The sequence below is a fragment of the Mus musculus genome, chromosome 6, assembly GCF_000001635.26.
Source record: "Mus musculus strain C57BL/6J chromosome 6, GRCm38.p6 C57BL/6J".
Taxonomy (NCBI): domain Eukaryota; kingdom Metazoa; phylum Chordata; class Mammalia; order Rodentia; family Muridae; genus Mus; species Mus musculus.
In genome coordinates, this window is record NC_000072.6 from 70,381,615 (window position 1) to 70,407,377 (window position 25,763).

The 25,763-nt window shown below is 39.3% G+C and overlaps 2 gene segments (V, D, J or C) and 1 further gene; 1 reads left to right on the forward strand and 2 right to left on the reverse strand.

Annotated features, from left to right (window-relative positions):
* Igk (immunoglobulin kappa chain complex) overlaps positions 1-25,763 on the forward strand; it is a 3,171,119-nt gene that overhangs the window by 2,825,979 nt on the left and 319,377 nt on the right.
* On the reverse strand, positions 5,058-5,624 carry Igkv8-16 (immunoglobulin kappa variable 8-16). The segment is given in 2 exon segments: positions 5,058-5,373; positions 5,576-5,624. Coding segments are annotated over 2 exon segments (365 nt in total).
* On the reverse strand, positions 24,855-25,378 carry Igkv6-15 (immunoglobulin kappa variable 6-15). The segment is given in 2 exon segments: positions 24,855-25,152; positions 25,330-25,378. Coding segments are annotated over 2 exon segments (347 nt in total).

Here is a 25,763-nt window from a genome sequence, read left to right on the forward strand (position 1 = left end):
GGAAAAGAACTGAAGCCATGAGGGCTAGCTGAAAGAATTGAAACAGGCAATCTCGTGAAATAGGAGGTTAGGGGACCCTCCAGAATGCACCAGAAACCTGGGAGGTGAGAGATTCTCAGGACTCAAAGGTAGGGACCTTAGATGAAATGTCTGACAGTAGGGAGAAGAAACTTATAGAGACCACCTCCATCAGGAAGACAGGATATCAAGTGAGGGAAGGGGTTGCCATCACACAGTCACTTCTCTGATCCATAATTGTTCAAGTCTGAAAGAATTACAGGGATGGAAATGGAGAGGAACCTGAGGGGGGAAAGGTCCAGTGACGTGCCCAAAGTGAGATCCAGGTCAAGGGGAATTCCCAAGCCCTGACACTATTACTGAGGCTATGGAGCACTCACAAAAAAGGACCTATCGTGACGGCCCTCTGAAAGAACCAAGAAGCAGCTGAAAGAGTCAGATGCAGATATTTCCACCCAACCAATGGACATAAGCAACTGACCCCTGTTGTAGAATTAGGGGAGGCTGATAGTAGATGAGGATAAGGACAATCGTTTAGGAGGACTAGCAGTCTCAATTAACCTGGACCTCTGAGATTTCTAAACACTGGACCATCAAACAAACAGCATAAACCAGCTGACATGATAAACCCAACACACATACAGTAGAGGACTTCTGGGTCTGTGTTCATTCAGAGATGATTCAAGAGACTGAAGACCCCAGGTAATTTAGAGGTCGGGTGGAGTTGGGGGTGGAGACATCCATGTGGAGTAGAGACAGGGGTGGGGAGGAGGTATGGGATTGGAACAGTCAGAGGGTGTGTGTGGCGGGACAAAATATGGATTGTAAAAAATATATATTTTTAAAAAGAATATAAGATATTTTAAGCATAACTTGCTTCCTCAAAATTGTCCACACTCAATGATAATGTTTTCTAAGAAGGAATAAGAATAAAGACTTGATGAAGATAAGTAATATAATTAATACCAAGAATACTTATTTTGTCTGATTTCTGTATTTTGGTGTGTGATGTGTTTATATGTGTTCATATTCATATGTGAGGATAACTTTCATTGCCATAGTACAGGAGTAGAGATCAGAGAACAACCTTGTGTGTGGCTGTTGACTTCCACCTTAAACACCACTATAAAAATTTTTGTTTCAGACCCTCCTTCAGGACCCAGTGGTGAGATACCTCCTCAGGAGCTATCAAAATGGCAGCACCAAGACATCTCTTCAGCCTGCAGTCTGTCCATGGTGCTTGCCTCACCTGCCTCAGCAGGAGCTACTGCTCAAGAGCTGTTCGTGGTGGTACTCCTTTCCTACCTCAGCCTACTGCTGTCATGAGGAGCTGTCCACAATGGCAAGACCTCTTTCCTGCCTCAGCCTACCCCTTTGGTGAAACACAGCTGCAGGAGCTGTCCACAGTGGCAATACTTTCTCCCCAGCCTTCTCCCTGCCAGCAGCCCCACAGAGATGACACCTCTATGCCCCTCCTTAGAATTGGGAACAAAACACCCATGGAAGGAGTTACAGAGACAAAGTTTGGAGCTGAGATGAAAGGATGGACCATGTAGAGACTGCCATATCCAGGGATCCACCCCATAATCAGCATCCAAACGCTGACACCATTGCATATACTAGCAAGATTTTATCGAAAGGACCCAGATGTAGCTGTCTCTTGTGAGACTATGCCGGGGCCTAGCAAACACAGAAGTGGATGCTCACAGTCAGCTAATGGATGGATCACAGGGCTCCCAATGGAGGAGCTAGAGAAAGTACCCAAGGAGCTAAAGGGATCTGGAACCCTATAGGTGGAACAACATTATGAACTAACCAGTACCCCGGAGCTCTTGACTGTAGCTGCATATGTATCAAAAGATGGCCTAGTCAGCCATCACTGGAAAGAGAGGCCCATTGGACACTCAAACTTTATATGCCCCAGTACAGGGGAATGCCAGGGCCAAAAAGGGGGAGTGGGTGGGTAGGGGAGTGGGGGTGGGTGGGTATGGGGGACTTTTGTTATAGCATAGGAAATGTAAATGAGCTAAATACCTAATAAAAAATGGAAAAAAAAACAAACCAGCAGCAGCCTAACCCACAGGTCAGATGCAGGACAAGACAGATGAAAAAGAGCCACCAGTCCCTAAGCAGGAAAACCCACCATCCACCTCAGAGCTGGAAAGTTCCTGAGTTCTCATATCTCACAATACCCTTCCACTGGAATACCTTCTTCCCCCAGAGCTGTATGGTCCCTGGACTTCCAATTCCCAGGACACCCTTCCATCTGAACACAAACACTTACACCCAGAGAAGCAGCACCCATACCAGGAGAGCAGCTATACCTATCCTTGAAAACTGGACCAGAGGCTCCTTTCCAGGTCATGTACAAGTGGCTTTGAAGATGCTTTGAACATCCTGGGTCTTTGTTTAATGATTCAACATACAAAGAAAGAAGCTCAATCCTCAGAGGAAGACATGTTCTTGTCTCAGTGGTAGTTTGTGTTGGCCAAACCATTCACAGAGCATTTCAAGCACATCATAAGGGATCTTATAGATGCTCCACTCAATATTCACACTTTGTTTATAAAACTTTTATATTATATGTTTGAATAATATTTCTCTTCTTCCCTCAACTCCTACCAAATTCTATATACCTCCCAACGCATACAGTTTGTATTATTTTTCTTTTCTTTTGTTATTTTTTATAGAAAACCCAGATTTATTTGTTAACTATTACAAAGACAAAATATCATTAAGAATAACTTGTAGACTTCATTTCAGATTATTCTGTGACAGAAAGCTCATGTTTAGAGGGGGGACAGACAAAGACTTAACCCAGGGGAACATAACAGTGCTGATGGTACATGAGGATGAACAGAAGCTAGCACACAAGTATTGTGTCATTGTAAGATGTGGCTGAGCCTCAAGTAGAGGACCAATGCCTCTGTGGAAAATGCTAAAGGCTGCTCCCTCTCAGGCCTTCCACCAGCCTCATTCTGTAGTGAAGAGGCACCAAGTTCTTGACTACAAGTATGAGCAGAATTGTATAGTAGCATACATCATCTTCAGTGATCAACATCTGCATCCTCAAATTGTCTGGCAACAGTTTGTGTGGTTTCTACTTCCATGCCTTCTTCATAATTTCTTATAATTCACAGACCATATGAAGCTCAAGAAGAAGGAAGGCGAAAGTGTGAATGCTTCAGACCTTCTTAGAAGGGGGAGCAAATACTCAAGGGAGGAAATATGGAGACAAAGTGTGAAGCAAAGACTGAAGGAAAGGACATCCAGAGACGTCCCCACCTGGGGATCCATCCCATATACAAACACCAAACACAGACACTATTTCAGATGCCAGGAATTGCTTGCTGACAGGAGTCTGATATAGCTGTCTCCTGAGAGGCTGTGCCAGAGCCTGATAAATACAGAAGCAGATGCTTGCAGCCAACCATTGGACTGAGCATGGGGTCCCCATTGGAGGAGTAAGAAAAAGGACTAAAGGAGCTGAAGGGGTTTGCAACCCGTAGGAAAAACAACAATATCAACCAGTCAAACACCCCAGAGCTCCTAGGGACCAAACCACCGACCAAAGAGTACACATGGAGGGACCTTTGGCTCCAGTCACATATGTAGCCTTGTTTGACATCAATGGGAGGAAAGGTCCTTGGTCCTGTAAAGACTCCAGGGTAGGGAAATGCCAGGGCGGGGAGGCAGGAGTAGATGGGTGGGTGAGGGATCAACCTCATAGAAACAAGGGTAACAAGGATGGGATAGGGGATTTCTGGAGGAGAAACTAGAAAAGAGGATAACATTTGAAATGCAAATAAATAAAATATCCAATAAAAGCAGAAGACAGATAAAAATAATTCATAGGAATATGTGGACTCAGAAAAAAGGGGAACAGAAAAACATATGTTCACTCCTTTGTGGATCCTATATATTTTAAATGTTCAGTTCATGTGTGTGTGTGTGTGTGTGTGTGTGTGTGTGTGTGTGTATCTATTCATGTGTGCATCTGTATATACATGGACACGTGGGTGTGTATGTGTGTGATATTTATTTGTGTATTTATTTGTATGTGTATGTATATGTACATATGTATGTATGTGTATACGTGCATGAAATAGAGAGATTTAAATAGAGAAGAGAAATGGACAGAGAATGAGAGAGACAAAGAGAGAGAGAGAAAATTAGATGAGGGAATAAAAAGAAAAATGATAACAGGAAAGGAAAATGGAAATACTGATGTTTAGTGGATGTGGTCAAAATATATGATATACTTGAAAGATATCACATTATGAAACTTATGTGTAATGAATGCACATCAATAAAAACATTTAAGTTGCAGAAAGATGGCTTAGGATGCAAAGATTCTTGCCACCTAGCTTGATGTCCACTAATTATCACAAGAACCCACATGGCAAAAAGAGACAATAAAGTCCAAGTTGTCCTCAGTTGTCCAAAACACCGCATACATTCTTACCTACAGAGAGAAAGAGGGAGATGCAGAGAGAGAGGGGCAGAGAGAGAGGAGGGGGCACACATCCACATAAAGATTAACTAAATGCAAGGATTAATTTTTTTCTTTGTGAAAAGAAAGGAATCAGGAAAAATACATACACAATTAAGGAAGAAAAGTCCCTAGAAACTAGAAAAAAAAAGTTTCCTTGCCTGGAGACAACAAACCAAAATGCAATTTGCCAACATCACCACCTCAGTCTATAGAACCTTATGGTTGATACCAGATTTTCAGAACTGAAAAAGGATAAATCCCTCACCTTCAAACAACAGAGTTTGTGCTAAATTGTTACAGAAAGACTACAAAGATAACACTGAATTCTTTACTAGACTTTAGTGTATAGACTTTTCATACCAAAAGTCATAAGAGGCAGTGAACACATCATTTTTTGCTGGGCTCAGCAAATTTTTTGTCTGTTTTTTCAAGCACATCAACTCTCAGGGAAAAGGGGGAAGTGTGCAGGCTAGGGCTGTGTGTGGTGCAGGCAGCTGGTGAGACTCTCAAGGTGGAGGTTTGTGTAGGAGGCTGAAGCACTGTGGGAGGAATGTGTAAATGCTGCTGACAGAAATAAACTGCCACATCTTCAGCCTGCACACTGCTGATGGTCAGAGTGAAATCTGTCACAGATCCACTGCCTATGAAACGATCAGGGACTCCAGAGTACCTATCAGATGTCCAGGTGATCAACGGTGTAGGAGTTTGCCCTGGTTTCCACTGGTGCCAGACCAAACAGTACCTTTGGTTTCCACTCCATAAAAGATTCTGATTGGATTTGCAGCTGATAGTGACCCTCTCTCCTGCTGACACAGTCAGGGATGGTATAGACTGGGTCAACACAATTTCCCCACAAGCACCTGCAATAATGAGTAAACAGTGAATATGCACACATACACAAACATAGACTCAAATAATAGTTAAAATTTGTCGTTTAAATGACCTTATAATGTCATACTGTCATAACATTACTATGGAAGAAATATTACACACTGGCACATAGTACAAATTTCTTATATACAAAGATATGACCCTGAAAAGATTATACTTTAAATTTCTCACCAGACACCCATAGCAGCAAAAATATGAGGACATGGGTCTCTGATACCATATTGCTCCCCTGCCTGTCTGATGCTGTTCAGTCACAATCCAAAGGCCTGGTTTATACATTATGAGTAGCTGGGCTGGGCTGGGCAGGCAGAACCCATGCAAAGCAGACATAAAATGAAAAAAAAAAATGCCTGGGCAGTGTGTGAGAGTGGCTGGTGTCAACCAACATGCAAAAAAAAAAAAAAAAAAAAAAAGCCATCAGAGAGAGCACAAGCAAAAACTGAAAGTGATTAGTGATTGGCTTCCCCATCACCAACAGAAATCTACTATGGGATCTAATAAGTTTAGGTTAAAATCCAAGACATATTTAAATCAGGTGACTTTTGTAGAAACTTTAGGAGAGCTGTCTCAGATTAACCATTCTAGAAAACACAATAAGATATGCTGAGAAAAATCACAGGAATACAAGAAAGAAACAGAGTAAGAAATATGGCCCATAAAAGATACTAATGCTAGAGGAAGGGTAGGAGGGAAGTAAAAAAAATTGAAGATAATTTGTTCATTGTCTCCTATCACCAAATCCACTTTTATAAAGAGGACATGAACAGGGCCTCAGGTATTTGGGCCCCAACTTCCAAGATAAACATGAGACTGAGATGCAAGAAGAAGCCCAGATAAGCTCTGTAAAAATCCTAGGCGACATTAGTGTAAGCCTAGGATCAGAGAAGCTTTAATCCCAAAGTAAAGGCAAACCCAACAGAAACTGACAATCATGTTTCTCACAACTTCAGGGACATTAAGGAGAGTTATAACTTTGGGAATATGGAGGAGAATAAAAGAAACCAGGTTTCTTCACTTCATTGTGCCTGGACACCAGCAATACCAAAAGGGGTTATTCCACAAAGGCATATTCTAGAGAAGTCTAGAAATTATCAGGATTAAAACTGGCTAAATATGTTCTTGCTCACTCTTCAACATTCTCCAGAAGGAGCCACAGTCACCATAAATAAAGTAATGAATTTACATAGACCAGTAGACCACAACATCAGAGATTGTTCACATCTAAAGGAAAAAAAAAGTTTGAGTGTGAAGGAAAATCAATAGCAATAACAGAGATGAAATAACCACCTGAACTCAGGTTAGTGAATCATGAGAGTATATGTGAGATGAATTATAAAATATAGTATTATGTGTAAAGTACAAGAAAAAGAAAAGTAAACAAAATATCATGACAGTGAGTGAGATTCATATCTGTATTCCAGAACTGGAGAGATAGAAGCAAGAGACCCATAAGATTACAGCCATCCTTGGATACCTAAGTTCTAGGTCATCTAATCTATGCATGGAGGCAAGATTTCCAGATGTATGTCATTAATCAAATGATTACAAGATAGCTCATGGTATTTGATATCCAAAGTGAATTATTCATCTGATATTAATTTGCTAAAATTAAGCCAGAATAGTATTGAAATTAAATATGCATTTAATCAGTATGCATATTCTTCTATTTTCACTAAATATAAAATTTTATATAGCAACTTTTTAGGTATAAAACATTAAATTATTTGTGATAAGCATGTTCAGATCTCATTTATAAACTGTTAACATACCAACGTAATACAGAGATGGTTTGTGGATTAAGAAAACTCCTAGTTGACCTGAATGGAGGAGTTAGGGGAAGGACTGAAGGAGCTGAAGAGATTAGTCATCCCATAGGAAGAACTACAATATCAACCAACCAGATCCCCCAGAGCTCTCAAGGACCAACCAAAGAGTACACATGGAGGGACCCATGGCTCCAGCTTCATATGTAACAGAGGATGGCCTTATCTGGCATTAATGGGAAGAGAGGCCCTTGGTCCTGTGAAGACTCAATGACTCAGCATAGAGGAATGCTAAGGTGGTGAAGGGGGTGGGGAATGGGTGGGTAGGGGAGCATCCTCATAGAAGCAGGGGGATGGGGAGCGGATATGGTGTTTCCAGGAGGGAGGGAAACCAGGAAAGGGGATAACATTTGAAATGTAAATAAAGAAAATAACCACTAAAAAATAAAATAAAATAATAATAATAATAATATATATATATAATTATAAACCTTTCCAATCTCTGGTGTTGGCAGGCCTGGTAGTCCCTGAAGGCAAAAGGCCTCCAGGATACAGGTAAAGCTGGTACTCTCCTGATGTCAGCAGGCCACTGGAATTGAAGATAGAGCTGTTTGTTCTGAGTGGCAGCAAGATTCCAAGGATAAAGACAGAGCTGGTAGTCACTGATGGCTTCAGGTCTTTATGGCTGCAGACCTCCAGGATTGCTGGTAGAGGTGTGAACAGAAGATGGAGATAAGAGGACAGGGCAAACAGGAAAGCTGCAGGGCTTGTTAAAAGACACAGCAGGAGACTGGGGAATGTGGATCTCACCTGGGTGTACTGGGTGAAGTAGGACTTCAGGGAAGTGGGCAGAACTGCAGCCCAGGACATGAAGTGCAGATGATAAAGTGGGAACTTACTTCTGGGTTTTCCTGGAAAAGCCAACAGGCAAGGAATGGGTTAGGAGTGTCACCTAGTGGTCACTGATGGCTGAGGGCCTCCATCATTGCAAGTGTCTGTGTGGACCTGAAGATGGACCACAGCAGGGAAAAGTTAGACCTCAGTGAGGCTGGGCATTCTGAAGAACCCGGCAGGCAGGGGGTGGAAAGAGTAATAGGGGGTGGAGGGGAGCCTAGCATAACAGTCCTCTGAGAGACTCCACCCAGCAGCTGACCAAAACAGGTGCAGAGACCAAGAGCCAAACATTAAAGTTCAAGAAGTCATGTGAAAGAGTTGGGGGAAGGGTAGAGGGACCCAGAGGGGATCAGGAATCCACAAGATCAGCACAGTCAGCTAACCTCTGCACTTGGGTGGGGGAGGGGCTCCCAGAGTCTGAACAGTCAACCAAACAGCATTTATTGGCTAGATCTAGCCCCCTCCCACCCAACTCCTGCACATAAGTAGCAGTTGTGCAGCTTGGTATTCATGTGAGTCCACAAATAACTGGAGCAAGAATGATCCTTGACTCTTTTAACTGACTGGACCATGTTGTCCTAACTGGGCTGCCTTGTCTAGCAGTGAGAGAACATGAGCCAAGTCCTGCAGTACCTTGATGTGCCATAGCATGTTGGTACCTGGGATGGTGGGTGGGGCTCCCCTTTCTCAGAGAAGAAGAGGAGGGGATTATGGGCAAAGAAACTGTGTCAGGAGGAGACTAGTAGAAGTTGGGGGCTGGATTGGGATATAAATTGAATTAATTAGTTAATAAACAATAGTAGTTTACAAACTTAAACACTAAACTATAACACATGAGTAACTAACCCATCAGTGTCTAACAAGATGTCAGTTGCTCTAGATCTTCACTAAACTTTATACTTTGCTTTGTGACACCTGAAGTGAATTCAGACTGTGCTCCTATGTCATTTACTATTGTGCATTTAGATTGAACACATGGAGCCAGGCATCTTATAAATTCAAAGACTGCTGCAGTTAAACATGGGCTTCTCACAATACGTAAGGGGAGAACATAGGAACTTGGGAGGTAAAATTTCCATGTTCTTTTATGTATAATCCAAAAAAGGCCTTAAAAATATTTAAGTCTGGTCTTTGCTGCTGGGGCAGACCCCTAGTTGCTCTGCTTCCGTGAAGACTCCATATCCCAACCCATCCTAGAGGAACCACTGCACTCAAAGCAGTTGGTAAGAAGGCCCCAACCCCAACACCAGAGTCCCTAAGCTGCAGCTGAGAGCCTGGTGGACTCATGAACCATCACCTAACAAAGCACCCACCCTCCCAAACAGCAATCCCCTTCTGTCCCTTCCACTCATTCCACCCAATACTTTCTGCTGGGGCAGACTCCTAGTTGGTGTGCTCCTATGTAAACTCCATAACCCAATACATATTAGAAGACCCGCTGCACTCAGAGGGGTTGAGAACCCACTGCAATCGGAGCAGTTAGACAACAGATTGACTGCTCCACTGAAGACCCAACAGTCTGAAGGCTTCCCAAGAGATCTACTGCAGTCAGGGCAACATATCAGCAGCTTCTTTGCCCCTGTGAAGATTCACCAGTTGGAACTACCAACATGCGGTCTGATACAGCCAGGGACACAGGCCTACCAGGAGATCTGAAGCAACCCAAGGACAAAAGAGGCAGATTCCAAAAAGTTACCAAGACCAACAAACACCAGGAATATCCAGATGGCAAAAGGTAAGCCCAAGACCATAAGCAACAGAAGCCAAAATACGTGGACATCATCAGAACCCAGCTCTCCCAATACAGTAAGTCCTGAATACACCAACACACCTGAAAATCAGGAATCTGTCCTAAAAAATCTGTCTTCACAGTTAAACAGGTGAAGAAATTGAATAAAGCAATCCAATAAAGCAAAAATTGATAACCTAGGAAAGAAGTCAGATATTACAGATGTAAGTATTCCAACAGAATAAAAGAGATAGAAGTGATAATCTCAGGTGTAGAAGATACTGTAGTAGAGATTGACACAATGGTCAAAGTCAATACAAAACATTAAAAACTCCTAACCCAGAGCATCCAGGAAATTCAGGATGCAGTGAAAAGACCAAATCTAAGAATAAACAGAATAGAGGAGAATGGAGATTCCCAACTCAAAGGACCTAAAAATGTCTTCAATAAAATCATAGAAGAAAACTTCCCCAACCTAAAGAAAGAGGTGGCCATGAAGATACAAGAAGCCCATAGAACACCAAAAAAATGGGTCCAGAAAAGAAAATCTTCTCATCACATAATTATCAAAACACTAAATGCACAGATCAAAGAAAAAGTATTACAAGCTGCAAGGGAAAAGGGACAAGTAACATACAAAGATAGACCTATCAGAATTACATCAAACTTCTCAACACAGATTACTATATCCAGAAGAGCCTTTTGAGAAGTCATGTAGACTCTAAGCGAATACAAATGCCAACCAAGGCTATTATACCCAGCAAAACTCTCAGTCAATATAGATGGAGGAACCAAAATATTCCAGGAAAGAACCAAATTCAAACAATATCTATCTACCAATCCAGCCCTATGGAGGATCCTAGAAGGAAAACTCTAAAAACATGGAAGATACCTGCAACAAACAAAGGACAAGATATTAAACATCTCATGACAAAGTCAAAAGCAGAGAGCCACAAGCACATAAAGCCACCTACAAAAACAAACATATCAGGAACCAACAGTCAATATTATATCTCTATATTAATGGACTCAACTCATCTATAAAATGCCATAAGCTACAGACTGGATATGCAAGTAAGATCAAGCATTTTGCTGCATACAAGAAACACAACTCAATAACAAAGAGAGTCACTATCTCAGAGTAAAAGTATAGAAAAATGTCTTCCAAGCAAATGGTCCCAGGAAAAAAGCAGGAGTTGGCATTCTAATATCCAATAAATAGACTTTCAACCAAAAGGTATCAAGCCTGATGAAGGACATTTCATATTCAGCAAGGGAAAATTCCACCAAGATAGAGTCTCAATTCTGAACATCTATGCCCCAAATGGAAGAGCATCCAATTTCATAAAAGAAACTTTACTAAAACTCAAAACATACATTGAACCCCACACAATAATAATGGGAGATTTGAACTCTCACCAGTGGACAGGTAATTGAGACAGAAACTAAACAGAGACACAGTGAAACTAAGAGATGTTATAAGCCAAATAGATTTAACAGATATCTACAGAACATTTCACCCTAAAACAAAAGAATATACCTTCTTCTCAGAACCTCATGTTACCTTCTCGAAAATCAACCATATAATTGGTCACAAAACAAACCTCAAACAATACACATAGACTGAAAAACTACCATGCATCCTATCAGATCACCATGACATACGTCTGGTCTTCAAGAACAGCAAAACCTACAGAAAGCAAACATACACGTGGAAACTGAACAACTCTACTCAATGATAATTTGGTCAGCGAAGAAATAAAAAAAATAAAGGCTTTTTAGAATTTAGTGAAAATGGAGACACATCATACCAAAACTTATGGAACACAATAAAGCAGTGGTAACAGGAAAACTCATAGTTCTAATTGCATCCAAAAAGAAACTGAAGAGAGTTTACACTAGCAGCTTGACAGCATACCTGAAAGCTCTTGAACAAAAGGAAGTAATTATATTCAAGAGGAGTAGAAGTCAGGAAATAATCAAACTTGGGGGCTGAAATCAACCAAATAGAAACAAAAAGAACAATACAAAGAATCAAGAAAACCAGGAGCTGTTTCTTTTAAAAAATCAACATGATAGATAAACCCCTAGTCAAAATACCTAAAGGGCTAAGAGGCAGCATCTAAATTAATAAAATAAGAAATGAAAAGGGAGACATAACAAGAGAAATGCAGGAAATGCAAAAAATTATCAGATCCTATGATAAAAGCCTATACTCAAAAAAAAAAAAAAGTAGAAAATCTAGATGAAATGGATGTTTTTCTAGACAGATACCGCATACCAAAGTTAAATCAAGAACAGGTCAACTATCTAAACAGGCCCATATCACACAAGGAAATAGAAGAAGTCAGTAAAAACCTCCCATGCAAAACAAACAAACAAAAAAAGCCCACAGCCAGATAGATTTAGTGCAGAATACTACCAGACCTTCAAAGAAGACCTGATACCAATTTTTCTCAAACTATTCCATAAAATAGAAACAGAAGGAACACTATATAACTCATTCTATGAAGCCACAATTACTCTGATATTGAAACTACACAAGGACCCAACAAAAAGAGAACCTCAGACCAATCTTGCATATGAATATCAATGTAAAAATACTCAATAAAATTCTTGCAAACTGAATCCAAGAACACATCAAAACCATCATTCGCAATGATCATGTAGGCTTCTTCCCAGGGATGCAAGGTTGGTTTAATATACAAAAATCCATTAACATACTCCACTATATAAACAAACTCAAAGGAAAAAAATCACATAATCATCTCCTTAGATGAATAACAAACATATGACAAAATACAATGATGGTTCATGTTAAAAGTATTGGAGAGATCAGGAATTCAAGGCCCATACCTAAACATAATAAAAGCAATTTACTGCAAACCAACAGTCAATACCAAATTAAATTCAGTTATCCCACTGAAATTGGGGACAAGACAAGGATGCCCACTCTCCCTATATCTATTCAATATAGTACTCGAAGTGTCAACTAGAAAAATAAGACAAAAAAAAAAAAGAGATCAAGTGGATACAAATTGGTAAAGAAGAAATAAAGGTATCACTATTTGCAGATGATATGAGTGTACACATAAGTCACCCCAAAAACTCTATCAAAGACCTTCTCAGCTGATGAACTACTTCAGCAAAGTCGCTGGATATAAAATTAACTCAAATAAATCAGTACCCTTCCTTTATACAAAGGATGAACAAGCTGAGAATGAAATTAGGGAAGCAACTCCCTTCACAATTGCCACAAATAATATGAAATATCTTGGCGTAACTAAGCAAACAAGTGAAAGTCCGCCATATCAATAACTTAAATTCTCTTAAGAAAGAAATCAAAGAACTCACAAAATAGATAGATCTCTCAGGCTCATAAATTGAAAGAATTAACATAATAAAAAATGGTCATCCTACAAAAGGCAATCTATAGATTCAATGCAATCCCCATCAAAATCCTAACACAATTCTTCAAAGACATGGAAAGAGCAATTCTCAAATTCATTTGGAAAGGCAAAAAACAAAACAAAACAAAACAGAATAGTAAAAACAATTCTTAACAATAAAAGAGCATCTCTGACCTCAAGTTCTACTACAAAGTAGTAGTGTAAAAGCTCCATGGTATTGGTACAGAGACAGACACATTGATCAAGGGAATAGAATTGAAAACCAAGAAATAAAACCACAGAACTATAGGCACGTGATCCTTGACAAAGAATCCAAAAATGGAAAAAAGAAGCATATGCAACAAATGGTGCTGTTCTAACTGGCTGGCTGTATGTAGAAGAATGAAAATAGACTCATATTTGTCACCTTGTACAAGTGCAAGTCCAAGTGGATCAAAGACCTCAATATAAAACCAAGAAGAGAAACTGGGAACGAGCCTTGAAATCCTCGGCTTGGGGGAAGGGAGGATTTCCTAAATAGAACTCCAATGGCTCATGCTCTAAGGAACTCATGAAACTGGAAAGCAAAGGACGTAGACAATGGGCAACCTACAGATTGGGGAAAAAATCTTCACTAACCCCACATATGATCAACGGCTAATATCTAAAATATATAAAGAACTCAAAAAGTTAATCACCAAAAAACAAAAAAATGGGGTATAGAACTAAACTGAGATTTCACAACTGAGGAATCTTAAATGACTGAGAAGTACCTAAAGAGATGTTCAAAGTCCTTAGTGAGATGCAAATCAAAACGACACTGAGATATCTTACACCAGTCAGTATGGCTAAGATCAAAACCTCAGGTGACAACACATGTTGGAGAGGATGTAGAGAAAGTGAAACATTCCTCCATTGCTATTGGGATTGCAAACTGGTACAACCACTCTGGAAATCAATATGGAGGTTCCTCAGAAAATTGGAAATATATCTACCCACAGGGGTATGTGTTCTTCTATGTTCATAGCAGACTTTTTTGTGATAACCAGAAACTGGAAACATCCTAGATGTCCCACCATAGAAGAATGGATACAGAAAATGTGGTTCGTTTACACAATGGGATACTACTCAGCTATTAAGAACAAGGACATCCTGAGTTTTGCAGGCAAATGGATGGAGCTAGAAAATATCATCCTGAGTGAGGTAACTCAGGCCCAAAAGGATGTGCATGGTTTTTACACACTCATAAGTGGATATTATCCCCCCCCCCGAAAAAAATACAGTACAAAATACCCAAGATAAAGTCCACAGACGCAAAAATGTCAACAGGCTGAAGTGCCAAAGTGAGGACTCCTCAGTCCCATTTGGGAGAAAAAAGCAATAACAAGTGGGGAGGAAGGAAGAGATTTGGGAGGGAAAGTGGACTGGGAAAGAGGAGTGGGGGGGGGACCTGATTTGGTATTGGGTGAGGGAAAAGGACTGAATCCCTGAGGGCCAGCAGAAAGAATGGCAACAGGCAACCTCAAGAAATAGGTGGTTGGAGAGACCCTCCAGATTGCACCAGAGACCTGGGAGGTGAGAGACTCTCAGGACTCAAAGAGAGAGATCTTAAATGAAATGACTAACAGTAGAGAGAGGGAAATTGTAGAGCCTACCTCCAGCCAGAAGAAAGGACATCAAGCGAAGGAGAGGGGGCATCTCATAGTCACAACTCTGACCCATAATTTTTCCTGTCTGAAAGAATTACAGGGATGGAAATGGAGAGGAGCCTGAGGAAAAGAAGGTCCAGGGACAGGTCCAAAGTGGGATCCAGCTCAAGGGGAGGTCCCAAGGCCTGACACTATTACTGAGGCTATGGAGTGCTCACAAAAAGGGACCTATCATTACTGCCCTCAAAAAGACTCAACAAGCAGCTGAAAGAGTCAGATGCAGACATTTGCACCACCAATGGACAGAAGCACCTGACATCTGTTGTTAAATTAGGGAATGTGGAGAGAAGCTGAGAAGAATGACAGTTCTATAGGAGGACCAGAAGTCTCAATTAATCTGGACCCCGGAGATCTCTCAAACACTGGACCACCAAACAGACAGCATACACCAGCTTACATGAGGCCCCCAATACATATACAGTAGAGGACTTCCGGGTCTGTGTTCATTCAGAGATGATGCACCTAACCTTCAAGAGACTGGAGACCCCAGAGAATTTAGAGGTCAGGTGGGGTTGGGGATGGGAGCATCCACGTGGAGACAGGGATGTGGGAAGTAGGTATGGGATGTAGAATAATCGGAGGTTGGATGGGGGGAATAAAATATGGAATGTAAAAAAAAATACAAGTTTAAACTTAAATAAAAAAAAACTTTAGTCTTCAAAAGCAATGCTTGGCTGTACATATACTATAAATACATATATATTATATAAGCATACATTTATGTGTATAAATACACCATTAATGTGAAGTTAATGTTGATTTCTTTTAGGTGAAAATAAAAGTTTTCCACTATTTTATGATCATGGATTCCCTTCTTCAGCTCCTTTAACATCCTTGCACATTCCTGACCATTCATTTCTGTGGTTCTTTCTCTTTCTCTTTAGAAAATAAACACTAGTAAATTTAGATAGATGATAGATAGATAGATAGATAGATAGATAGATAGATAGATAGATAGATAGATGATAGATAGATAGATAGATAGATAGATAGATAAGTATATTTATACTAAATTACAGAAAGTAAAAGCAAGAAAACACACAAAAACATAAAACACAAAATCAAAAAACATAATATATAAACAAACACCAATAATGTTATAAATGCCAAAAACAAAGTAATATGAAACAAAACAATTCAAGAAAAATACCCTTCTGTTCATTTTGAAATAGAAATCTACTGTTGGGCATAAGGTCTTCTCTTCAGTGGTATGTTTATAACTGCAGTGATATTCCATTGAAGAAAATTAATTTTTACTGTGGTTGCTGCTTGGCAATAGTTTCTTGGTAATGGAGGAGAGTTTAGGCCCATTTCCTCCTCTTACCACAAGGACCCCATTTAACTTAGACCTGTGCTGGACCCCTACATGCTACCACAATCTCTGTTAGTTCACATGAGCACCATTCCTGTTGTGTCTGGAAGACACTGTTTGCTTGCTGTCATCCATCCCTTCTGGTTCTCACACATACACACAAAAAAACGTAAAACACAATCATTCCATCTCTTCTTCCTTAAAGATCCTTGAGCTCTCAGGGAGGTATTTGATGAAGACATTCCTTTTAAACCTGAGTGTTCCAAGGTCTCTCATTCACCCTGCCTTGTCCACTGGTGAGTCTCTGTATTTCTGCCCATCCACTACATGAAGAAGCTCCTCTAATGATGGCTGAGCAGGACACTGATCTATGGGTATAGCAGAATGTCAATAGGAGTCATTTACTTCCTGTGTTCCTTTAGCAGAACATTAACATCTGGGCTTCCTGTAGGTCCATAGCCTATATGGCCTCAGGTTCTTAGCTACAAGAGCAATGTCAAGCATGAGTTCTATCTCATGGTATGGGCCATAAATCCACAGATTGAAGTTGTTTACTCCAACAATCATTCAATTCTCAGGGTTTATAGCTACATTGGTAGATGCCCCTCTGATAGAATGCAGAGTAACCATTGAACACTAGTCAGTAGGAGTAAAGGTTCTAGTTAGACACCAACTCAAATTATATTTTTCTATACATATGTACATAGAGTTGCATGTGTATACATACATACATACATACATACATACATACATACATAAGTTCACACACCATAATAGATATTAAATTATGAAATAGATGACCATATTTATATGACCTTGAATTTCATTCTCAAGTGAACTTCTTTCCTATTTCCATACTCCCCAAATCCTGATTTATATAGCTTCCAGCTGGCAGCCCTGATAGGTTATATGGCAGTGGACCAGAGACAAATATCACACTAAATATCGCAGGGTGGTGCTTGAGAATGTGGAAGTATATGCCGTCATTCAAATATATGAAGACTATAAAGAGTGATATCCATGAACAAAAGGTCCCCAGCTTAATGATACTAATATTCCATGGGTTTGTACCTCTCAAGAAGGCCTGTGTCAATTCACTAAATCTATGTGAAAGAATGAGGTTGGAGAACTCAAAGCAGCAAGTCATCTCTGAAGGCTTTTTGAGATCTATTCCAAGATGCACTTAAGATAAACCTATTAATAATCCATCAGCTCCAACAGCTGTAAATGGCATACTGGTAGAAAAATTGAAATAATGTGCATTGTTATTTTTAATATTCTTACCACTATGACTTTTTTGGATCTATGCATTTCTGCATATGATATATGTGCCTGGTGCTTGCAGAAACCAGATGAAGGAGTCAGATGCCTAGGAACTAGAATTATGGATCATTGTGAGCCACAATGTGTGTGCTGGGAATTTCATGAACTTAGATCCTCTGGAAGAGCAAACAAAGGATGTACTTTACCATTAAGACAGCTCTCCAGCATCAAAAATGCCTTGTAAGTCAATAATCACGATGGAAAATGACGAAAATCACTGAAAAAAATAAAGATCTGTGTGCTACTGAAGTCTCTGAAACATTCATATGGGACAGTGGATGGAGACAAATGTGTACATGAAACCTAATCAAACTCCTTGTGCCTTGGAAAATATTCTTTGAAACTGAAGTGAAAAGAAAATGGTTTACACATGAAAATTTCATACAGGTAGGAAGAGAAAATCATGGAAACAGTGTTTGTATTTCATCTTGCTCTTCTCTCTTCTTAGTTCAGGGTTCACTGGAAACATGATGATACAGAATCCAACTTTCTTCTTCATCTTGACTGTACAGTTGGAATTCATTTCAGGAAGAACTACATCTGTGAAAACATCACTTCCAGGCTCATAGGGATGTGCACTGATCTCTCTTTGTTAGTGTGCTAAAATACACTTACAAAAGCAAATAAAGAACCTTTCTTCCTTACATCCCATGTAAGGACCTAGACTGGTTGGAAACAGAGTTCAAGCATACAATCTATTATAGTGTGGAAGACAAAGTGGAAGGAGCATGAACCAGCTGCTCATATTACATCTAAGAATGAGAAGCAGAAAATGCAGAATGTTAGAACTCAGGTCACTTTCTTCATTTTGTGTAGGTCAATATACCAATGGAAGGCATGATCTTCTCCACACATAAAATCTATGTGGGACCTTCCCACATCAATCACCCACTCAGGATGACCACTCACAGACAATACCAGAGATTAATCTTAATCAATATATCTCACAAGGCTTATCTCCTAGATGATTCTAGATCTGTCGTATTAAAAATTGACATCATTAATTGTGGTCATAATATCTATGCAAGATCTAAGAGAAATGGGTATATCATAAATGGCTCCCTTTCTGTTTTTCTAAGCTGTCCCTTTTTGTTAAGATATAGTAGTCATGAATAACTAGATGCTTTAAGTCTCTATTCCATTAACTTTTCTCAAAAACAAAACATTGATCTCTCACTATGAGGATTGCAATGTATTTGGTCCAGCTATGTGGATGTGATTGTGTGTTCTTTGAGGAAGTGTAAGTATCCCAGTGACTGCTGGCTGCTCAGAGTGAGGATACACCACAGAGACAAAATATCATGAGGAATCCAGCCTGTTTAAACACACTTCCATTTGCTCTTGAATGTTAGTTTAAATTTTAAGGACATTAAGCTGACATTAAGTTCATTTTTGTATGAGAAGGTATTACTGTGTCCTCTTTGTTACCTCAAACAGATGACCATATCCCAGTGGAGAAAGCAAAACATGAACAATCAAGAGAATATTCTTCATTGGCAAGCCAGTAACCCCAGTGCAACAGGCCTTAAAAAATAATATATGAAGCTGAAACACAGTTTAAAGACTTCAAAATACCAGTTATGGTTATGTTCAAGGACCATGAAGAGGACCTGAATAAATGCCTTAATGAAGTCTGGAAGAACAAAAACACCAAGTTGAATAAAATAATGAAAACAAAGTTGACACATAAAAATGAAAATGGGTTCACACACACAAAAATGCAAAATTGCCAGGTGTGGTATCACACACTTGTAATACTGCACTCAAGAGGCAGAAGCAGAGCCAGAAGATGGCAGATCTCCATGAGTTTCAGGCCAGTGTAGACTACAGAATGAATACCAGAACAACCAGGGCTATTACAATGGAAACCCAGGCTTGAAAAGATTTTTTAAAAAGTCCCAACTGCTAGTACAGGAATTTTTGCAACCTATGCCAATACTGATTAAATTTCTTGAGGTACCGCCCATTCACTATCTATAAGACATTTTCTTCTCCTGCTCATCTAATAAGTATATAAATGAGTGCTTAACTTTTATGGTAAATTAGCTAAAAGGGTAAAAACTGAAATTTTGGGCCATGTCAAACAGGTATGCTCTTGACTCTAATGTCTATCACTACTGACGACTTAGTTCTGCTCTTTAAGTTGCTTTCTGAAGACTCTCAAATAAATTCTGTGAGGAATGTTAACAACTGAAAATTTGTATTGGACTTTAATATACAAGCTTTAATATATAAACTTCTCTGGTGTCAGACTCCAACAGTTTGAACCAGCCTGGCTCACTAAGTCTTGCTGAACCAAGTTCCCTTCTTACTTCATGCAGATCCCTTCCCTACCAGCACTAGGGCCATCAGGAACCCACACACTATTCAAATACACTTGCATTTTCTCTTTATTTTCAGTTTTTATTTTAAGCTCCAACATCACACTGAACTGATGTTTTCCTTTCTAAAATATAAATACTCTTCCTATCCTCTAACAAACATAAGAGACTTCTTTCTACATAACTAAAAACATGACTTTAAGTGGATACAATGGATAAAAGTAGGATCAATTTGCTTCTTGAACTTATCATGCTTTTTTCCTACAGTGAATGATGTTTTAATGAGAATATTTATCAAGTGGCATCTTTCTTGGCAGAACCAAAGCTGAGGCTTTCTCCATTTGATTTGTTTTTCAATGTTGCACTTTTGATCAAAAAGATTTAAAAAAAAAAAAGAAATCACATGTTTTAAAAACAGTTATCACACCAGGAAGGCAGCACTGACAGACTTCACCCTCAAGGATGCTGAGATAAGAAGACCTGCTGCTCTAGGTCCCTGATCAAACCTACCTCAAACTGAAGCTTTTTCCAGAGACTTGCTTCTGAAGCATCTTCAGAAAGGACTGCTAGTACCAGGACTGCTAATCCCAGATGACCTCAGTTCATCTAGCCTTTCAGCCTGATCTAGTAAGACTTCACATAGTTAACATATAGAAACTGGACAACAAATGATGGCAGCAAGGTTTCTTTTGACCTAACCATTTTTTCTAATTTTCTTGGGCATAGAAAAAGGAAATCTGCACCCAAATCAACAGGGAGCAATTATAGGAATACTGTCATCTCAGTTGGGGTGGATGGTTTTGATCATTTTATGAATTACAGATATGGTGTCAATTTAGGGGGTGATTTATAATTAATTATGGTCTTGCATAGGGGGAAAGGAAACAGAAGTTAGATTCAGGAATTTCTTTTCTCTTTCCTTCACTTTTTTCTATGTTTCTTCTTTTCTTAGGTAAGGGAAAGGGTGTTGAAAAGAAAAAAGGGGGACTATAGAAATATTATTAAAAAATTAAATGAATACAAGTAGATTATTGAATCTATTCATAAACCCAAAAAATCTTAATGCCATAATCTTACATTGGTAGAAATCTTTATACACTGATGCAAAATTGAGGTTATATATTGTTACAAGGATATAGAATTTTGTATGTTGATACAGGTTTAAGGTTCATAATGGTATACATCTTTGTATATTGATACAAAATTTAAGACTGACTTTGCTATAATATAATATATGTATATTTCAACCCTTATATGGTTATTATGGCTGTGCAACTCATTTAAAAATACAAGGTTTCGTCCCAGTTTCTTTAATGGCTGCTAATATAAACTGTTCAGGAAAATTAAGTAATGCAAGTCAATATTCAGTCAATCAAACTCATGGCCTTATCAGATACCAGTTTGTATATATATATCGTGGTTTGTACAACTAGCTGGAGACAGGCAATGTTTGCTTGTTCATATATACTATGAATTTATAGATAAACTTCACAACTCACAGAATACAGCATTTAAAGATATTTTTATTAATTTAAGTCTTTTTTGACATTGAGACATGTCATCGCCTGGCAGTATCCCATTCGACTGGGAAGGTGATAAGGATCGAAAGACTTCCACATGGAGTTGCTTAATTTGTGGCTAGCCACCAGGCAAAGAAAATTCCCAAAATTTATCTGCAGACAGAATGATAGCTAGAAGTGACAAATGGACACAGGATAGCCAAATGCCAAGATGTGCCAAGACAGGGTAAACAATTCTTTCAAAACTCCTGCTTCACAAAAAGGCTGTCAAATATTCTGGGCCAGACAGCTAAAGAAAAATATACCAACATTATGAGAACATTGGGAAATATCCAGGTTACCAGCTGTATCAATCATTTCTGTAATTTTGGAAGCTGTGTCCCTGTGCTTCCTACATACTCAGGTAATATTTATTCCTGCTCAGGTCTATGATCTGGTTGAAGACTAGTTAGTTAGTCTTACTATAAACTTAAGTTATTTAGGATTTAGTAAAAAAGTACTAGGTCTAAGAAAATATTTTTAGAATGACAATACACATTAAGATAGAAATTGATTTAAATACAGAACTCTGAATTTACCAGGATAGGATATATAATAAACTACTTTCTTTTAAATTACCAAATATGAACAGACTAGACTTTTTGAATATAAGTAACTCTTACCTAAAAATTTTCATAATTGTTACTACTGTATGTTGTTTATTATTATCAAGAAAGAGCCTTTGATTTAGACAAAAAGGTGGAATTGTTGGGGTTTCGTCTGTTGCTATATATCATAATGAGAAATTTTGTACGCAAAGGCCTATGAGTAAATTCTAATGTTTACAAGCTTTTTTGTGCAAACTTTGTGCCTTAACTTAAAATTATTGGCTAAAAAATATGGCCACATCCAATTGCTGAAGGGATTAAAGGAAGACAGGTTCTGAGTTACCTGGTTAGAGGTGGAAAAAGAGGAGAGGAATGAGGAGGTGAGAGTACCATGAAAGGAGATATACCAAGAGGACGTGACCAAAAGAAACAGCAAGTAATTGGGGTACATCAGTGTGAGGGTAGTATAGCATGCAGTTGGAAAAGTATATTAGGGGTTAACTCCCAATAATTGTCAAAACCAAAAAAATAATCATAGTCTGAGTCTCCTTTATTTGTAAGCTAGTCAGGGACAAGCTTAAGTTGGTTGTATTACATAGCTGGGTGTTCTTATCCTTTTGCTTGCTCTTGGACCCTTTTACTCCTGCTGGGTTGCCTCATCCAGCTTGATCAGAGGGTTGTGCTTAGCCTTATTGTAATTTGTGATGCCTTGTTCAGGTGATATCAATGAGAGGCTTGTTGTTGTTGTTGTTGTTGTTTGTTTGTTTGTTTGTTTCCTTGTTTTAGGAAAGCAGAGAAAGGAGGGAAATGGGAATTGGGGGCTGAAAGGAGTGTCAGGAGTAGTAGCTGTAGTTGGCATATAATATAAGAGAGAAGAATTGTTTTTTAAAAGGAAGGAAGGAGGGAGAGAGGGAGGGTGAAATAAGGAAGAAAGGAAGAGAGAGAAAGAAATAAAGAGAGAAAAAGAAAGAAAGAAAGAAAGAAAGAAAGAAAGAAAGAAAGAAAGAAAGAAAGAAAGAAAGAAAGAAAGGAAGGAAGGAAGGAAGGAAGGAAGGAAGGAAGGAAGGAAGGGGGAGATAGGGAGGGAGAGGGAGAGAGGGAGGGGGAGGGGGAAGGGAGAGAGAGGGAGAGGGAGAGAGAGAGTGAGTGAGAGAGAGAGAATATGGCTTGTCCTTGGTCCCTTCTCTCTCTCTGATTTCCTGATATGATGAGGTGAACATCACTCTCCTGCCATCTACTTCCTCCATGATATTCAACCTCACCTTTAACACACAGCAGTGAATCCAAACTAACATGGACTGAAACTGTGAGCTAAAATAAAATTATCCTCTCTTTGGCAAAGTGCCTTGTCACAGTGAAGAAACAACATACTTAGCACAAACCATGCAGGCCAGTGATTTTCCTCAGATACACCTGACACATCTATGCTCATGCTATAGACTTGGGCACAGAAAGCACGGGAGGGAGAATCTATTCACATGCACATTAAGGAAAGATATTTGAAGTTCTCAAACAACTATTTGGAACCCTGTAATTTCTCTGTGAGTCAAAATGGTGCTCAAGACTGAGTGTGATGGCCAATACCATTGATCACAGCACTTAGGAAGAGGTAGGTGGAATTTTGTGAGATCAAAATCCACTCCCCAGTTTAACAGGCCATGATACCTTCTCTCAAAAATAAATAACAAGAACAAAATAAGTTTTCAATTAATGCATGTTGAGATTACTTAACATATTGTTTTATTGATGTACAAAGTATTACCCTCAACAAATATCAAACACTGTTAATTATTATAAGACAGAAAAGAAGCCGGGTGTGCTGGCACATGCCTTTAATCCCAGCATTTGGGTGGGAGAGGCAGGGAGATTTCTGAGTTCGAGGCCAGCCTGGTCTACAAAGTGAGTTCCAGCACAGCCAGGGATATACAGAGAAACCCTATCTCGCAAAAAAAAAAAAAGAAAAAAGAAAAACAAACTTTATTCCCATGATACAAAATCATATTTACCATTAGTGTAGTGTAGTGTGGAATGAGGTATCAGTCTCATCATTGGGAAGTAAATGAGAAGAAAGCACAGGCAGATATGGCCTAAGAATAGTAAGCCTAGATCAATTATGTTGTTAACAATTCAAACATCATATTTTCTCCAGATCCACTGCCTGTGAAGCGATCAGGGACTCCAGTGTACCAGTTGGATGCCCAGTAAATCAGTGCTTTAGGAGATTGCCCTGGTTTTTGTTGATACCAGGCTACAGCAGTACCTACATTCTGACTGGCCTTGCAGGTGATGATGACCCTCTCTCCTACTGAAGTGGACATAAATTTTTGAGACTGGGTCATCACAATGTCTCCATCAACACCTGCAATCAGAAATAGATAATGAGTATACACTTACATATACAAAGACTTCATGATGCAAACGTTAGAATCAAAAATGTCTCATCTAATGGCATTGTCTGCCTAATACTGGCTTCCTATAGAAAATAGCTATTTAAATAGCTATTTACTGTATCCTAGATTTTTATAGATTCATAAAACCCTGTGTGTGTGTGTGTACTGGTATGTGCATGTGTGTGTATGTGTGTGTGTGTGTGTGTGTGTGTGTGTGTGTGCATGTCAGAGGGCACAACTGTATGTCACATAGAAAAAGGTAAATTTGTTATGTTCAATACACAGAATCTGAGCATGAGAATTAAAAAAAATAAAGATTTAATCTCTTTACTTCTTTTTTGCCATTAAAACATTCCAAGTCAAAGGATCTATTCATTAATTTTCTACCAAACTTTGCAACAGACAGGCATAGCAGCTGCAGGCAGAGGGGAAGTGTGTAGGTCTAGGGATGTGAGGTGCAGGCAGCTGGTTAGAATCTCAGAGGAGGTTTATGTAGGAGGCTGAAGTACTGTGAGAGGATAGCTGTTATATTGCTGACAGAAATACTCTGCCAAGTCTTCAGACTGCACATTGCTGATGGTGAGAGTGAAATCTGTCCCAGATCCACTGCCTGTGAAGCGATCAGGGACTCCACTGTACCGGTAGGATGCCGAGTAAATCAGTGCTTTAGGAGATTGCCCTGGTTTCTGTTGATACCAGGCTACATTAGTACCCACATTCTGACTGGCCTTGCAGGTGACGCTGACCCTGTCTCCTACTGATGTGGACATGAATTTTTGAGACTGGGTCATCACAATGTCTCCATCAACACCTGCAATCAGAAATAGATAATGAGTCTACACTTACATATACAAAGACTTCATGATACAAATGTTAGAATCCAAAATGTCTTATCTAATGGCATTGTCTGCCTAATATTGGCTTCCTATAGGAAATAGCTATTTAAAAAATTACTTTTAAGATGTTATAATACTTTTAAATGTCTCACCAGACAACCACAGCAACATGTATACAAAGACCTGAGTCTGTGACTCCATCTTGATGCCCATGCTGATCTGATGTATTTCAGATCTCACTGCAAAGACCTGGTTTATAAATCATGGGCAGCTGGGCTGGCCTCTAGGGATCTATGCAAAGCAGTCATCAAATAAGGAAGTAAATTACACAGCTGTTTGAGAGTATCCAGGTTAAATAAACAGTCAAAAATACTACCAAAGACAGGAAGTAATCACTGGGAAGGAAGTCAAAATTGAAGCTCAAGGACCAATTTAAAGCTCTGAAACCACAAGTCTATAGATGTTCTCATGACAGGCTTCCATCAAAATCAGATATTGGGTGAGGGAAAAGGACTGAAACACTGAGGGCCAGCAGAAAGACTGTCAACAGGCAACCTCGGGAGGTATGAGGTTGGGAGGACCCTCC